Source organism: Trichechus manatus, unplaced genomic scaffold (assembly GCF_000243295.1).
Source record: "Trichechus manatus latirostris isolate Lorelei unplaced genomic scaffold, TriManLat1.0 scaffold00013, whole genome shotgun sequence".
NCBI lineage: Eukaryota > Metazoa > Chordata > Mammalia > Sirenia > Trichechidae > Trichechus > Trichechus manatus.
The window spans coordinates 20,874,308-20,892,792 of NW_004443949.1; the positions used below are offsets into that span (position 1 = coordinate 20,874,308).

Here is an 18,485-nt window from a genome sequence, read left to right on the forward strand (position 1 = left end):
GAGCGTAGTCAATGTCACTTAAATGTGTATGTAAAAAAAATTTTTGAAATGGCGTATCTTTGGCTATGTGTATTTTCACAAAAAAAAAAAAAAAAAGTTGAGAATTTAGAGGGTTAAAATGTTGTGGGGTTGTTAACCAATGTCATAAAACAGCATGTGTGTTACTGTTACATGAAAAACTATCTGTTATGTAAGCCGTAGAAACATGTAGAAAAAAATATTAAAAAAAAAAAAAAAAAAGTGTTTTACTGGAGTAATCGAATACTTTAGATTTTTAATTTTTGAGCATGTGAACGTGCTTACTTAAATGATTTTTTATATTCTTTATAAAATATAATAGTGCCTCTTTGATTTACCATCGTTGATGACTAAATTATTCCAGAAAAGTGAATTTTCCAAACACTTTATTAGATCCTTTTATACCACGTTTTCATTTTTAACCATTTTTTACAGCATTCCATCTGACAAATATTACCTTCCTCTTTAACAGAATGTACTACCTGTAATTTAGCCTGTTTAGACAATTAAGAATGATCCTTATGAATATCTGACCCATTATCAGGAAATGACTAAATTATAGATGCCCCTTCTTCACAATATCCTTTGCTCCAACTCTCAGTGTATTGAAGTGAAGACGGGTTTATCCTTTGATTGCCATGTTGGTGGTCTTTTTTTTTTTTTTTTTAGTAATTTGTGTCTTTCATTCTTGCTCTCAAGTTTCATTTCTAGCTGCTATGACTATATTTATATTCTTCATTCCAATTTCTAGTTTTCTGTTTTTAATTTTATATCAACTAGAGAATACCACAATAATAAATACCATTAGAACTAAGCATTGAATTGTGTTTAAAGTATAAATGATTTTGAGGATTAAGTTCTGTAGAAATTAACAAAAGCAAGTTTAGCTCTTTTGGGGCATACTTGATGGCAGACACATCAGAATCTCAAGAGTCTACCATTTTTTTCCCTTGATGTATCCATATATATATATGGAGCCTGGTGGCACAGCAGTTAAGCACTCAGCTGCTAACCAAAAGTTTGGTGGTTCGAACCTACCGCCCTGCTCTGAGGGAGAAAGACCTGGCAATCTGCTTCCATAAAGGTTACAGCTAGAAAACTCTATGGGGCAGTTCTGCTCTGTCACATGGGATCGCTATGAGTTGGATCAACTCAACGGCACCTAAGAACAGCAACATAAATATATGCATATGTATATATGTGCATACATTTTAATTTTTAAAAAAGCAGGTCTCTTAGAGCATATTGTTTAAAACAAAAAAGAAAGAAAAGTGAAGCATTGGAGATAACTTTCTCTTTTAACTAAATGAATGAGTGAACCATAGTTTGGATGATGTCTGCTAGGGCAAAGGGGAGATATTAGTTTAGTTTTCTATATACAGTGTAAATATGTATTTAAATAGTGTTTTATAAGAGGTCTGAGCTAAACATAATTGTTCTTTTAGTATTCTGGAAATTTTTAAGAAAATTGGGCATAAATTTACACCTATGTTCTGGCTTCTTAGACTACATTTTGTAACAAAATAAAATTGTGCAAAGATTTTCTGCTTAATAGGAATCACACTCTGTTAATAAGCAATGGATTGGAAAGGCATATGAGTCAGGTAAGACACAAAATTAATACGGAATACAGAGCTGTATAGAACGTAAAGATTTTTTTTTCTTTTAAACAGGAAAAGTACAGAAAATACCATTGAAACAAACAAACAGAAAGCTGTATATCTGCCACCATGTTTTGTCATTTAAAAAAAAAATTACAGATTTAAGTGCTTTGTATTCCCCTATTCCCCTTCTAAGGCTTATTATTATACTCCGTCTTTCTCCAGAGCTAACCATGATCATGAACTTGATAAATATCCCTTCAGTCCTGTTCCTATATTTTTACTTGTTCTTACATATTTTCATATGTGAAATATATTACATATTCTATATTTGGCACATGAAATACATGCTAGCGTTTTATGTGTTTATAGAGGTGGTAATCTGTTACTCAGATTTTTCCCCAAATTTTTTTTTTTGTCTCATGATTGTGTTTGAAATCTATCCATGTTGGTACATATAAATCTAGATGATTCTTGTTAAACGTAATAAACCATACCACTAACATACCAAAATTTATTTATACATTCTCCTGTTGATGTATGAATTTCTTTCCAGTTTTTCACACAGATAATTCAAAAACCTCTTTATAACATGTTTCCTGGTAAACTTGTGAGACTTTCTCTAGTTTAATTATTGGATTGTAGATTTCAGCTTTACTAAATTTCTCATAAAAAAGGTTGTACCAACTTATTTATATTGTCAGCAGCAGAGTATAAATTTCCATATCATCTCCAATAGTTGTTATTGTCAGACTCTGATTTTTTCAGTTTGATGGGTATAAAGTAGTTTTTCATTGTAATATTTAGAAGCAGTCAGGAAATCAAATGATACATTGCATTGGTCAGATCTGCTACAAAAGACCTCTTTAAAGTGTGAAAAAACAAAGATGTCACTTTGAGTACTAAGGTGTGCCTGACCCAAGCCATGGTATTTTCAATCGCCTCATATGCTTGCGAAAGCTGGACAATGAATGAGGAAGACCAGAGAAGAATTGATGACTTTGAATTATGGTGTTGGCAAAGACTATTTAATATACCATGGACTTCCAGAAGAACACACAATTCTGTTTTGAAAGAAGAATGTTCCTTAGATGCAAGACATAAGACTTTGTCTTACGTACTTTGGACATATTATTAGGAGGGACCAGTCCCTGGAGAAGGACATCATGCTTGGTAAAGTAGAGGGTCAGTGAAAAAGAGGAAGAGCCTCAACAAGATAGATTGACATGGTGGCTGCAGCAACGGGCTCAAACATAGCAAGGATTGTGAGGATGGCGCAGGACCAGGCAGTGTATCATTCTGTTGTACATGGGATCGCTATGAGTCAGAACCAGCTTGGTGGCACCTAACAACACAACAACAATATACATACAGAAAAGTAGACATGATATAAGTGTATGTCTCTGAATTTTCACTAACTGAACACATTCATCTAATCAGCGCCCAGGTCAAGAAGCAGTATATTACCAGTGCCCAGAAGGTTCCTCTTTATGGTCCCCTCTAGTTACTGTCTACTGCCTCTGTTAACCCCATAGATTAGTTTTGCATATTTTTGTACTTTACATAAGTGGAACCATGCAGTATGAACTCTTTCGTGTCTAGTTTGTTTTCTTTCACTCAACATTTATATTCCTGACACTCATTTGTATTGTTAGGAGTACTCATACATCGTTCATTCTCATTGTTGTATGGTATTAAATTGTGTGAACATACCACAGTATTTTAATCCTTCCAGTGTTATGGGCATTTGGGTTATTTCCAGTTTTGGTTATTATGAAAAGTATTGCTATGAACGTTCTAGTAAATGTCTTTTGGTGAACATATGTATGCATTTCCTTTGGATATATACCTAGGGGTAGAACTGAGTTTGAGTATTTCTTCAAGCTTGTCTTTTCTTATTTTGCTTGCCTTTTTCTTACTGGTTTATAGGAATTTTTTTTTTTATATATTAGTCTATATGTGTTGCATATATCTTTGGCCTACCTGTGGCTTATCTTTTATATTCTTTATGGTTTCATTTGTTGTATATAATTTTTAAACTTTGATGTCAAATTTTTTAGTCTTCTTTATGAAATTTTGTTTTTCGTAGTCAGTTTGGGGGCTTCTGTTTTCCATATGAATTAGAATTAGTCTATCTGATGGGTATTTTTATTAGAATAACACTGAATTTAAGATTTATTTGGAGATAATAGTCATTGTACTGTTGGAATGATTAAGTGAGTAATGCATTTAGAGCCCAGTACAAGTAAGTGCTCAATTACTTTTAGCTATTGTTGTTAAAAATAGAGTTATTAAGTCCTTCAGTATTGCTTTGTTATCACTGTAGACATAATTATCCAGTGGTTGGTTAATTTCCCAGCCTGCCCATAGATTAGAAGTGATAAAAATGAAAAATATATATCTTATGAGTTCAGACCTATATTCTGTGGTAGCTCTATGCTAGGTACTGTTGATGGTGTAGAAGATAAGAGAATTTGTAAGTTTGACTAAGAATAAGAGCAAAGAGAGAAAACATACAGTTTGCCTTTGAGTATCTTAGTAGGAAACACAAACATAAAAAATAATTACTTGATTCCCACAGGTTTGCTCCCCCATTATATGCTCTTGCAGCCCTGTATGTCTCCTTTGACCCTATCACCGTTGTATTTTTACATTTATTTGTACGATTATTTGATTGTCCATCTTTCTCACTAGATCATAAGCTTTATAATAGCTCACTATAATAGCCTTCAATGCCTAGAGCAAGGTTCTGCAAACTAAAGCCTGATGCCATATCCGCTCCGTGGCCTGCTTTTGTATGGGCCTCTGAACTAAAAATGGACTTTGTATTTGTAAAGTGTTATCAGAAAAATTGGCAGAGACTTATGTGTCCTACAGAGCCTAAATTATTGATAATCTGGACTTTTTCAAAAAAATTTGCTGACTCCTTGCCTAGAGGAATGCCTGGAATATATAGGTGCCAATAAAAATTAATTGAATCAATTATAACACAATTAAATAAGTTGTAATTGAATTATAAACAGGCTTTGGGAGAGTAGTGAGTGATTCCCTGGAAATGTTAGTAAGGGCTTTGTATAGGAAATGAGTTTTGAATTGAATTTTTGAAGGCTGAAAGTGAGTATCACTGGTAGATGAGGGTAGGGAGAGAGATCTTGTGTAGAGGGAACAGGAATGAGCAAAGGCCCTGGGTACGTGAAAGGGCACAGCATATTTCAAAAAATAGGGAATTCTCTGGACTGCAGTTTGCATGGGAAAAAATTTGAGCCAGATTGTGACTTTGTCTTGCTGAGGAGTTTTGTTCTTCTGAAGACTTGGAAAGATACTACCAAAATCCGTTGCCGTCAAGTCGAATTAGAGGTTTGTAAATTGTGAGGAGTCCCTGGGTGGTGCAAATGGTTAACACACTGGCTGCTAACCAAAAGGGTTGTTGTTTGTGTCCACCCAGAGGTACCTCAGATGAAAGGCCTGGTGATCTGCTTCCAAAAAATTAGCCACTGAAAACCTTATGGAGCATAGTTCTACTCTGACACAGGCTTGCCATGAGTCGGAATCACCTCCATGGCTACTCGTACTGGTACTGTTGTTGTGTGCCATCCAGTCGATTCTGACTTATAGCTACCCTAAATGACAAGAGTAGAACTGCTCCCATAGGGTTTCCTAGGCTATAATCTTTACGGGAGCAGATTGCCAGGTCTTTTCTTCTGTGAAGTTGCTATCGGATTCAAACTGCCAACATTTAGTTAGCAGCTGAGCGCTTTACCATTGTGCCACCAGGGCTTCTTGATACTTTTACCGTTCTTAGTGTTGTTGAGTGCCGTCGAGTCAGTTCCAACTCAGTGACCCCATGTGACTGAGTAGAACTGCCCTGTAGAGTTTTCTAGGCCATACTGTTCACAGAAGCAGATTGCCAGGCACTTTTGTGGAGTCACTGGGTGGGTTTGAACTGCCAACCTTTAGGTTAGCAACTGAGTGCCTAAGTGTTGCACTACCAGGACTCCTTGATACTTGTACTAGTACTGGTAAATTGTGAAGTCATAGGATCAAATATCCGTTTTTGGAAGCTGATTGTTGGCAGCGGAAAGGTAATCTAGAGTAGAGAGACTCTTGACTTTATTTAGTCTGTTGAAGAGATGATGGTGGCCTTAACAGAAGTGTCAGCAGTAGGGATGGAAAGGAGGGACCAAAATCAGAAAAGATTTAAAAGTATGATTGGCAGAAAGTTAACAGCTAACAGAGATTTGACAATAGCTTTTCCTTCCTCCTTTTGAAGGAAGGAAATGAGGAAAGTGCTTATTAGTGGTCTCTAAATTAAGTTTTATTTTTGTTACTCTTATGTTTTAGCATTCCTTTGTTAACGTTGACTTAGATTATTATGTTTTATGTATTTTTTTAGTTGGGAAATAAAATTATCAGTTTTTTAAACCTGGAAATAATCTATGTAACACATTATAAATGGATCTGTTAAATAGGTTTTGGAGTTGAAAATATGGCAACAGCAATGGATGAAGACCTGGAAGAAGAACTTGATGAAAAAGATGAAAAGTCCATGATGTGCCCCCCAGGCATGCATAAGTGGAAGCTGGAGCAGTGCATGGTGTGCACTGTCTGTGGGGACTGTACCGGTTATGGCGCCAGCTGTGTCAGTAGTGGGCGTCCAGACAGAGTCCCTGGAGGGTAAGAAAATGATGAGTACTGAAGAAATAAAACATTAATATAAAAGGTGCAGAACACATTACTTTTCCAAAATTATTTGAGTCTGTTTCGCTGTGTTTCTTCTTAAAGGCATATTAGTACATATGTATATTTCTTTTAGTTGTTTTCTATTATAGCAATACTTTCTAATTTAATGTCACCTTTATTTGGCATGGCTTCTCTTTCATTTAAATTATTTAAACCATTATTTAGAAACAGATGATGCATTGTTTCAAGACTTGGGGCTATGCCAGTTCTATTCTTTTTCTAAATCTCCTTCAGTACCAGTTATCCATTTTTGTAGAACATGGTTGTTTTTTGAGTAGAATTATCAAATATATAGAATTCTCGATTAGGCATAGATCATTTTCTTTTAAATTTATCGTATGCAATTTTGGGAGTTTTAGGGACTCTTATAAAGTTGTATCTTACCTGTTATATTTATCTCTTTTACTCTTATTGGACCACATTTTTTTTTTTTTCAGGGCTCTATATTGTTTTCAGGAGCCCTGGTGGCACAATGATTAAGCACTTGGTTGCTAACCAAAAGGTCAGTGGTTCAAACCCACAAGCCACTCCATAGGAGAAAAGACCTGGAGATCTGCTCGCCTAAAGATTACAGCCTAGGAAACCCTATGGGGCAGTTCTGATCTGTCCTATAAGGTCGCTAGGAGTCAGAATAGACTCAACACAACAACAACAACAGCATATTATTTTCAGTTCAAAGTTAATATTTTTGACAGAATCAGAATGCAGGTTTCTCCCTAGCACGTGGGAGAGGAGTTTGGATCTTGTATTTATGTCATCGGTTACAGTCAGTATAATATACTGAGTGTCCTTTGTAAGATTTCTGATAATTGGCTGGATTTGGAGAGTAGAGGGAATGTTGTGTAGAAAAGCCCAGGGTGAGGTCAGCCATTCCCACCTCTGACCTCCCAGTTATGGCGCTTCTTTGGGAGTCAGGTTTTCTTCCCAAATGCTGTCTAGATGTGCTGTGGGTAGATCTCTGAGTGTCTGCTTGGCCTAAAATAGTTAAATAGATCATATTTAACCTGTCTTTTCTTTTAAGGCCATTAAAATATTATGATTTTTAAAAACTAAATTTACTCCATATTGTTAGAGTATGTAAAAATATTTTGGCTCTCTTTATTAAGGAATATATTTATTCTACAAAACTATATGTTTGGTTCTATTTTTAAACATCCACCTGTTTATTTTTAAATTTAGTTTGGGTACACACAGATTCTGTTAGTCATTTAACACAACCTTCATCCTTCATCTTTCCCAAGCTATTTCTGTTAAAATTCAGTGTCCCCGATCTCTGAACTTAAGCAACTGGTATATATCGTAAAGGAATAACCTGAGTTCTCTGGTCCCTCCTGAAAATAATTATTCCTCTTTGTATGCTTTTTTCCCCAGAGACTTACTATCAGTTTCTAATAATTACTTACAGATCTGTATGGATAGTATATAACCAAGTACACTAATTTCTTCATGAAGCTGAAATGAATAAATGAATAAAGCCAACATAGGAATATATACCAGGACATTAAGAACTATTAAAAATGACTTCAGCTATTATGAAATTGAGACTATATATTTTAGAATAAATTTAAAATTAAATATTATTTTTAAAATAGTGCCCATAGACATTTCAGTGGGGCATATTATTGTATCATATTTTTACTGTGTAGCAAGTAATCTTCCAAATTGTCAGTAATGCATGCTTTAAAAAGCCAGGACTTTTACAGGACACCTAGCTATGCCTTTTAAAACTGTTGCCAGGTAGATCCTTCCTCTTGTACCTCCACAAATCTGGATAACCAGAGGCTAAGCGAGGCTGTTAAAAAAAAAAGTTTTTTAAGCACTGGCACAATGAATAACATTAAAGGTATGACTTCTACATCTACCAAATATGTGACTAAGAAGTTAGTTGTTCACTAGCCTGCTAGCCATATTCTTGTCTTTTTGTTATAAGCAAATGCCGTAGGATTCGCAGCCTATGAAAGGGAAGCATAATGTATGAAGCTGGGCTCATTCACTGAAGGCTGCCCACACTTCTTCTGATCTATTAGATAGCACAGTTTTTTGGTTTTGTTTTGTTTTTTTTAACTGACCAGTACATCCAAGCCATGTAATACTAAAGTGTGAATACTGTTAAAAGACTTGTTGTTGTTGTTAATCGTGCCTTTGAAAACAGCAGAATGGGTCAGTATATATTTTCTGTAGAAATATACCAGTTATGCCTATTAGGAGCTTAATAAAATCTTGTTTTTAGTTATTCATTTATTCATACCTTTTCTTTAAAATTGTTACATCCTGATCTGAAGGGGTAATTTCATTGCTGACTCATGTAACTTAATCTCAAAATGCAGAAAGGAAGTTACAGAACAAACTTTTGAGGAAAGATTAGAAGGATTTCGATTATATCTTTTCTTTCTTTAAGGATCTGTGGTTGTGGATCAGGGGAATCTGGCTGTGCTGTGTGTGGATGTTGCAAGGCTTGTGCGAGAGAGTTGGATGGTCAAGAGGCAAGACAAAGAGGAATTCTTGATGCAGTCAAAGAGATGATACCTTTAGACCTTCTTTTAGGTAATACAGTTGATTATACTAAACATCTTGTCCTCAGCTCAGTAGTTCCGATAGTTTAAACAATTTCTATTAGATATATATTTAAAAATAAATGTAATAGTTAAAGTATGCAGTATCGCTTTTATAATAACTGACAATATTTCATTAAGGGATGAGATTTTTTCCCCTCTTGCTAAGAAATCTTACAGTAAAAGTAATTTGTGTTTAGACTATGTTTTTGCTAGCTTTTACTTTCTTGAATATCGTATAGTTCTGTCATATGTTGTAAAACATCTGTACTTTTTTTTTGCCAATCATCTAGCTGTCCCAGTGCCTGGGGTTAACATTGAAGAACACCTTCAGCTACGACAGGAAGAAAAACGACAGCGAGTGATCAGGAGACACAGATTAGAGGAAGGAAGAGGTAAGATGTAGTTGGAGAGAAAAAGTGTATGAAAATCCATTTTCTGAACCCATACTAAGACCACTGAAAAGTTTATAGAGTAGGCTGATTTACTAAGAAAACGTAGACGTTAAAATTAGTAACTTTTTGGTAACTCATGAAAATTATGTGAAAGTATTCAAGGTATTTATAATTGTGCTAATAAGAACATATGTTTAATTCAGTAGGGTGTCTGTGGCATAAGCCAGCCATATTAAGAATTGTGCCATCTGTCAAGTATCAGTAACTGCTAGCTAAGGCAACTTTTTTTTTTAATACAAATTCTAAGAATTTGTTCTTCACCTAGACTTTGAACTCATCTATATGACTATGGAACAACAAATTCAGTTTAATATAGTCTCTTAACTGTTGTTTTCTTAGTCTTTCATGATCATTATTATTTGGGCATAGCCTCACCACTTTTCCCTCCAATTCACATAATTATGCTTTTACGTGTCTGTTTTCTGAAAAAGCATAATCTATTTATATATAAGAAGGGTAAGTTGGAAAGTCTGCAGGTTTTATTTGCAAGCATAGGTTTACTGTTTATCTTTTCCTAATTGTTTCTGACCATTTCTCCAGCCTAAAAATTCGTTTAACAATTGTTATAATGGATATTTTAATATATACCCAACAAACAGAGATAAATATATATGTATTACTAAAGCAGTTGTTGCCCAATAGAATCTCTTCAGTGGAGGATTAAGACAAATTGCTACAGAAGTCTGTGTTTTATTCCTCTTGTAAGCAAAATCTTGATTAGAAATATCTAGATATTGCATGTTTTAAATACTTATTAGAAATGACGTTTGATACGTGTGATAAAACCTGTATATTACCCATTTTATCATCATTATAAATTTTTCTAGACTCTTTTTCATGTGAAATGGGATAAGTAGTAAAATACATAGCACACATGGTAAATTCTATTTTTATTAAATGCAAATTGTAAAACATGCTTGGAACACAAAGATCGTTCTTTTTGGTATCTTATGAGTAGTGTAGATTAATTGCTACAGTGAATATTTGCTGTTAAGTTTTTCTTGTTTACATAAAATTATGGTCTTTAGAGGATATTTTAATGATATTAACACGTATTGTGTCATTTATATTAGATAAATATTTGAGATAATTGTATATTAAATGTTTCAAAAGAGTAAAATTTAAGTTCTGGGTCTTCAGGACATAAGGTAATTAAGTATAATTTCTTTTTTATGTTAATGATATGATTTGCTTAAGGCTAATTATCAGTCTTATTCTTCCTTTGGCAAAAAAAATAAAAAGCCAAACCCGTTGCCATTGAGTCAATTCTGACTCCTAGCGACCATATAGGGCAGAGTAGAACTGCCCTATAGGGTTTCCAGGCAGCAGCTGATGGATTCGAACTGCTAACCTTTTGGTTAGCAGCCGAACTGTTAACCACTGCTCCATCAGGGCTCCTCCTTTGGCAATATTAGGTTCAGTTATATGAATTGACCTACAAAAGCAGCAGTTTCTTAGGCCTCAGCCTGGTAATATAGAAAATGTTTATGATGACATTTAATTAGTTGTGTAATGCTGTATATCTTGCTAATCTTTTTGCCCCCCTCTAAAAAACTGTTCTCTACGTGTAATGTATTTCTGCATAACAGAAATAACATCGAATTAAGTCACTGTCTTATGCATTGGTAATTCAGCAAAATTTAGTGATTGGAGAATACTCTTTTGCTATTTATTTTTAAATGTATTATAAGTCTTTAAAACATTAATTATAAAATCTAGCCATTTAAAGGTTAAAAAAACTCCTCTACTGGTTAAATATTTAAAGAAGTCACATTATTGTATCTGATTTTACAAACATCGCCTTAGGTTCCAGGCAGTTGGTGTATATTTTGTGACAATTCAGTTTCATCTGTGGTCCTCAATATATAGAAGCAATTCGTGAAGATCATCAATGTCACAGAGATTTGCTAGAAATGCCAGTTCTTGGACCCTACTCACACCTACTGCATCAGAAACTCAGGGAGTGAGGCCCAGAAAACTATTTTAACAGTTCTCCTGGATGATTCTGATGGTGTTCAAAGGTTTGAGAACCACTCTTCGAGGGCAGTGTTATTCAAAGATTGTTCCATGGATCTTCTAAATCAGATCACCTGGGTCGCACACAAGGCCTAATGAATCAGTCCTGGGGTCCTGGAATCTACTTTTTAAACAGATTTCACTCACACACACAATGTTGTTAGGCTTCCTTTTGTCTACATGAGGGAACAAAAGTATCAGATTTTTAGTATACCAGCTGCCACTCATACTTGTCTTTTATGTTCTTGGTCTCTGCTTGGTACTTCTTAGATATTGACAGTTTAGTAATATGTTAGTAATTATGCTCATTAGTAATTGAGTTTTACCGCTGTTCATGTTTCAGAGCTTCAGGTTTGGATTATGTTAAATTATTTTACTTGACAGTCTGTCTTACCCTGTTTACGAAGTCTGGGTTAATTGATTCAGAGTTTACTAGATTTTAGAACCTAGCTCTTGTACTAAAGCCTTGCTCAGTCAGTGTCAGGCCTAATGATGTAACCTAGCTACTGCATATAGTACAAGGTCTCCTGTAATAGGGAGTACTGTTGAAATTAGGTTATACCCCAAAAAGCAGTGTTATAACTTCTTTTTGATAAATTTTGACCTTTGCCTTTAATTTCAAATTTTTATGCCATTTTTTCTAAAAAAATTTTTTATTGTGGTAAATATATATAACAAATCATTTGCTAGTTCAACACTTTTTACATGTATATTTCAGTGAGATTGATTACATTCATCATGTTGTGCAACCATTGTCACTATCTTTTTCCCAATTATTCTTCCATCATTAACATAAACTTAGTGCCCCCTAAGCAATAACTCCCCCTTTCCTCCTCCCTGCCACCCTTGGTAACCACTAATAACATTTGGTCTTTATACGTTTGCCTATTTCATATTAATGAGATCATACAGTGTTTGTTCTTTTGTGACTGACTTATTTACTATGCTATTAATTTTTTTATCATTGTAAAAATATATCTAGTACAACATTTGCCAATTAAAGATTTTTCAAGTATATAATTTAAAGTGACACTAATTACGTTAAACATGTTGTGCAACAATTACTAATATCCATTGCCAAATTTTCCATCACCATAAACAGAAATTGGATGCTTCCTAAACAGGGATTCACCTTTCCTCTTCCCTCCTGCCTTGGTAACCACTCATAAACTTTGGTCTGTTTATAACTGCCTCTTCTAGATACAGAAGTGAGATCATACAGTATTTGTCATTTTGAGATTGACTTACTTTACTCAGCATGATGTTTTCAAGGTGCTGTTAATCTTTAAGATAATATTTTTCTTAAAATTATCTTCTTAGGTATCAATAGTATTTAATTACACCTTTTAGTTCAAAGTGTTTGTGATAATTTTTAGTTGTTTAGATTATACAAAATTGATTGGTATATAAATTCCCTGAGTCTTGTGGTAACTTTTGTAAGTGAAGGGCTGGTTCAGTGGAGTTGTTAATGAGCTTTCTAAGTCATCAGAAAAACTCCTGAGTGATTTTATCAGTGATCTTATGTTTATATTCCTTCTCAGCATTTGGAATGTGGATCCGCCACATTCTGTTTCATAGCTACATAACATTTTATAATATGGTTATACCACAGTTTATTCAACCATTATTTTGTTGATGGGCATTCAGGTTATTTTCAGGATTTTTTGATTTTTGCTATAATATTCTCAAACTGATAGCAATATATACTGGAACTTTTGTTTACATACTGGAACTTCCTAAAAATAGAATATCTGGGTCAAAGAGTGTGTATATTTTAAATTTTAACAGATGTTTCATATTGCTTTAAAAATGTTATAGAAATTTATATTCTCAACAATAATACATAAGACTGGGGTTTTCCCACATTATAACCTGTATTTGTTATTATTACTCTCTTTAATTTTTATAAAACTTTGGTAAACAGTGTTATCTCATTGTAAATTTAAATAGCACAGAAACATCTTAGGTGTTTTCTGTGTAAAAATTCATCATAAATCTCATTCTAATGGCTGAGTATTAATTCTATTGACCTGCTGAACTCAAGTTTTTCATAATTATTTTCCTATTAGGTGGTTTATACTTTTTTTTTTTCTGCAGTTAATAAGGTTGTAGTAAATACCTTTGAGCTGAAATCTTTTTAAATGTTTCAGATTTTTCATTGGGATAGATTTTCATAGGTGTAAGTTACTGGGTCAAGGAATAATAATAAAATTTAGGTTCTTGAAATGTATCAAGTAGTTTTCTATGAGCTGAAATCTTTTTAAATGTTTCAGATTTTTCATTAGGATAGATTTTCATAGGTGTAAGTTACTGGGTCAAAGAATAATAATAAAATTTAGGTTCTTGAAATGTATCACAAGTAGTGTTCTAAAAGGCTTGTACTATTTTATGCTGCCACTTAATCTAGTCACTATTTCCGCCTACCTGCCTGTGAATAAGCACGCCCCTAATAACCCCATTGTCTATACCATGTTGAAAGGAGCTTTTAAATACCTAAATCTGGTCATTTCACGCCTCTGTTTCATTCACTTCCCTCCCAATAAACCAACAAAGTTTGTTAATTCTACCTTCTTAATTCTTTACTAGCTTTTGAATGTGTCCGCTTCTCAGAATTTCCACTGCTGTTTCCTTAGTTCAGGCTGCTTCTGTCCTTTCCCTGAATTATAGCAAAAAGCTTTTTAATTAGTCTTAACCCCAGTCTTGTCCTCCTCTAGGCTATTACCTACCTTTTATCTAGAATATTCTCTATAAAATACAGATTTGATCAGCAGCACAGCTCTGTTTAAAACCAAAAGGCTATTCAAAATCCTTAGGATGAATTCTACCTTTTCTCTACAGACTCATCTCTGTTTACTCTTCTTCATATTCCCTATCCCCAAACTTTTTTTCTTTTTCATGTATCTGAACCTTTATAGTACTCACTAACTCCTTTATTAGGTCTCAGTTTATGTGTTATTTTCTCTTCTTGCACCTTCAGACTCCCCCACTTGCCTATCTTCAGGATTAGTTAGCTGCCTTCTAGCGTGCTCCCTTTTGACACAGCACACTGTGGTAAGTTCCTATTTAGTTATGTGTACCCGCTCCCCTCCCCTCATTCGATTATGAGCTTCTAGAAGCAGAGATTGTATCTTGTTTATCCAAGTGTTCCCAGGACTTAGCACGGTGCCTGAAATTTGTAAGTCCTTAATATGTATTTGTTGATTAATTGAAAACATTTCAGTGACTCCACATTGCCTCTAGAATATAGGTGCATTGTATAGAAAGATTTTAATTGTTTTTTCTGTACCTCTTCAAACTCATTATACTTATACTCCATCCATTTCAATATGTGTGTTTTAACCTTATAACATGGATGAATCTGGAAGGCATTATGCTGAGTGAATTTAGTCAGTCACAAAAGGGCAAATATTGTATAAGACTACTATTATAAAAACTCAAGAAAAGGTTTAAACACAGAAGAAAACATTCTTTGATGGTTACGAGGGTGGGGAGGGAGGGAGAGGGTTATTCACTAACTAGATGGTAGAGAAGAATTATCTTAGGTGAAGGGAAGGACAGCACACGCTACAGGGGAAGTGAGCACAGCTGGAGTAAACCAAAGCTAAGACGTTTCCTGAATACAACCAAACACTTCGAGGGTGGGGGTCTGGGGACCATGCTTTCAGGGAACGTTTAGGTCAATTGGCATAACAAAGTTTATTAAGAAAATGTTCTGCATTCTACTTTAGTGAATGGCATCTGGGGTCTTAAAAGCTAGCAAGCGGCCATCTAAGATGCATCAATTGGTCCCAACCAATTGGAAAATGAAGTAAAGGAGAATGAAGAACACTAAAGTCACAAGGAAAGCGTTAGCCCAAGAGACAGAAAGGGCCACATAAACCGGAGAGTGCAACAGCTTGAGACCAGAAGAACTGGATGGTGCCTGGCTACCACCAATGACCGCCCTGACAGGGAACACAACAGAGAGTCTCTGATGGAGCAGGGGAAGGATGGGATGCAGAATTCAAATTGTAGTAGAAAGACCAGACTTAATGGTCTGACTGAGACTGTAGGAACCCCAGAGAGCGTGGCCCCCAGACTATCTGTCAACCCAGCACTAAAATCATTCCTGAGGCCAACTCTTCAGTCAAAGATTAGACTGGTCTATGGGACATGAAATGATACTTGTGAAGACTGTGCTTCTTAGGTCAAGTAGATACATGAGACTAAATCGGCAGCTCCTGTCTGGAGGTGAGATGAGAAAGCAGAGAAGGTCAGGACTGGTTGATTGGACACAGGAAATCAGGGGTGGAAAGAAGGAATGTGCTGTCACAGTATAGGGAGAGCAATTAGGTCACATAACTATGTATAAATTTTTGTATGAGAGACTAACTTGGATTGTAAGCTTTCACTTAAAGTACAACAATAAAATTTCTTAAAAAGTGTGTTTTAAATGACTAAACAATATTGTTGTATAATATCTTCACGCTTTTATAAATCCTATTCCTTTTACCTAGAATGACCTGTCTTTGCTTCCTTCTCTTTTGGCAATCTTTTTCTCATTCTTTGAAACCACTCTGCCACATCCAGGTTGATTTAAAACTTGTTTATCCTTTGGTGTATGAGGTGTACATACTTCCTTTATGTTGTTGTTGTTGTTAGGTGCTGTTGAGTCGGTTCCGACTCATAACAACTCTGTGCACTACAGAACGAAACTCTGCCCGGTCCTGCGCCATCCACACAGTCATTGTTATGCTTGAGCCCATTGTTGCAGCCCTGTGTCAGTCCATCTCTTGAGGGTCTTCCTCTTTTTCTCTGACCGTCTGCTTTACCAAGCATGATGTCCTTCTCCAGGGACTGATCCCTCCTGATAACATGTCCAAAGTATGTAAGACGTAGTCTCGCCATCCTAGCTTCTAGGAACATTCTGGTTGCACTTCTTCCAAGACAGATTTGTTTGTTCTTTTGGCAGTCCATATTATATTCAGTATTCTTCGTCAACACCACAATTCAAAGGTGTCAGTTCTTTTTCAGTCTTTCTTGTTCATTGTCCAGCTTTCGCATGCATATGATGCTATTGAAAATACCATGGCTTGGGTCAGATGCATCTTAGTCTTCAAGGTGACATCTTTGCTTTTCAACACTTCAAAGAAGTCTTTTGCAGCACATTTGCCCAGTGCAATGCGTCTTTTGATTTCCTGACTGCTGCTTCCGTGGGCGTTGATTGTGGATCCAAGTAAAATGAAATCCTTGACAACTTCAGTCTTTTCTCCATTTATCATGATGTTGCTTATTGGTCCAGTTGTTAGGATTTTTGTTTTCTTTATATTGAGGTATAATCCATACTGAAGGCTGTGGTCTTTGATCTTCATCAGTAAGTGCTTCAAGTCCTCTTTACTTTCAGCAAGCAAGGTTGTGTCATCTGCATAATGCAGATTGTTAATGAGTCTCCCTCCAATCCTGATGCCCCATTCTTTATATAGCCCAGCTTCTCGAATTATAGCATTTATCAAAATATATAGCAGTTTTTTGTTTTTATTTCTCCCCAAATGGACTGAATTCCAGTGAGATTTAGTGTTGTCATTGTATACATGATACCTTGCATCTGTTATGTATAAGATAAGTAAAAATATTTGATAAGTAAATGAATAGAATTATGTTTTTAAGAAAAATTATCTTAATCCATGGAAAATGAGAATATTTGAGAGCCTGAAAGCCTGAAAATATAAATGGTGAATTAAATTGTTGGGCATTTGCACTATAATTTCTAAGTGTGATTCCCCATGGGTCTCTAGATTTATACATCACAAAATTCTAAAACAATAGAATTTACTAAAAAGTCAAGTAACTATGAACATTATGGGTGTAGTATGTTTTTATTGGAGGAAATAATATCCCAAGCAGACCACAGAAATAATGAAATGGTAATACAACTTAATATTGTTATTATTTTAAAATTAACAGTTCTGTTGTGTATTTGGAAAGTACTTTATACTTTTTAGAGTAATTTCTCTTATTATCTGCTTTAGTAAATCAAACAACAAATAGTGCATGTTGAGGAAACAGGACATTTTGTTCATTTGAAATATATCCAATTTTATTCCTTTTTAAAAATGAAGCTCAGTTTATATAATCTAAGCTTGAAAAGAATTGAAATGGCATTATTATATGCAATATTTAATTCTTTTCTCTATTAATATTAAATTGGAATATTTCTCTTTGATAATTATAGAACATGTTATCCTTGGTTTTTCATAGAATTGGTGCTGCTTGCATTTTTATTTATATCTAGAGACATAATTGAAATACATTTCTCTCTTCCATCTTTTTTTATGTTTAATGAAGGTACTTTGGCACTTAATTTGGCATTTATCAAATTTTATTACAGGGTAATAGTTACATTTTGTCCCATCTTTAGAAAAATTAATTAGAGCTGGAGGTTACTTTAGAGGATCATGAAGAAACATGCTTTGATTAAAAATGTTCAGTGTTTGCATACTGTCATAATTCCCTTTTCAAATATTGGTAGCTTCTTAAGTGTCAAGTTTAGAGTGTTTTGAAAATTAAAGGCATTTTTGATATAGCTAAAATGTAAGGAGGCTGTAGTTCTGTTATATAAGAAAAGAACTAAAATTTAAAGGTATAATTTAAACAAATTAAGTTTCTTTTTCATTTTAAGTTAAATTATAATGGGAAAAGTGATTTTTAAAATTTTATTCAAATTAATTTTCCAGTAGCTTTTTTCTTTGAATACTACATGAGTCGAAATAACTGTGAGTGGGAATAATACAGTGTAATATAACTATAGTATGTAGTGGAATTTCTGAAAGAAATAATGTTATGGTTCCTAAAATGTGACTGCAGTTAGAGTGCCCGCTTCACAGTCAGTCTTATCTCAATAGGAAAGATACTTGTTTTAATGAATGTATAGTTTACTCAGTTTGGGTACTATGACATTAAAAAAAATTTCTAAGACAATTTATGTGAATTGAACTTCCTGATTAGAGACTATTAGTAACTACCCAATAGTTTTATAAATATAAAATATGGAATTTGTTCTTTAAAAACTATATAATATGGAATCATGTGTGGAATGGTGAGTAGATTATGGTTGGGAGTGGGGG

The 18,485-nt window shown here is 34.4% G+C and overlaps 1 protein-coding gene across 8 annotated transcripts in view; it reads left to right on the forward strand.

Annotated features, from left to right (window-relative positions):
• Positions 1–18,485, forward strand: part of MYCBP2 (MYC binding protein 2) — a 308,219-nt gene that overhangs the window by 86,055 nt on the left and 203,679 nt on the right. For all 8 annotated transcript variants that reach the window (XM_023726707.1, XM_023726708.1, XM_023726712.1 and 5 more), the window contains exons 15-17: positions 6,089–6,293; positions 8,758–8,903; positions 9,205–9,306. In XM_023726707.1, coding sequence (XP_023582475.1) covers positions 6,089–6,293; positions 8,758–8,903; positions 9,205–9,306 — 453 coding nt within the window. The remainder of the gene's footprint in view (positions 1–6,088; positions 6,294–8,757; positions 8,904–9,204; positions 9,307–18,485) is intronic.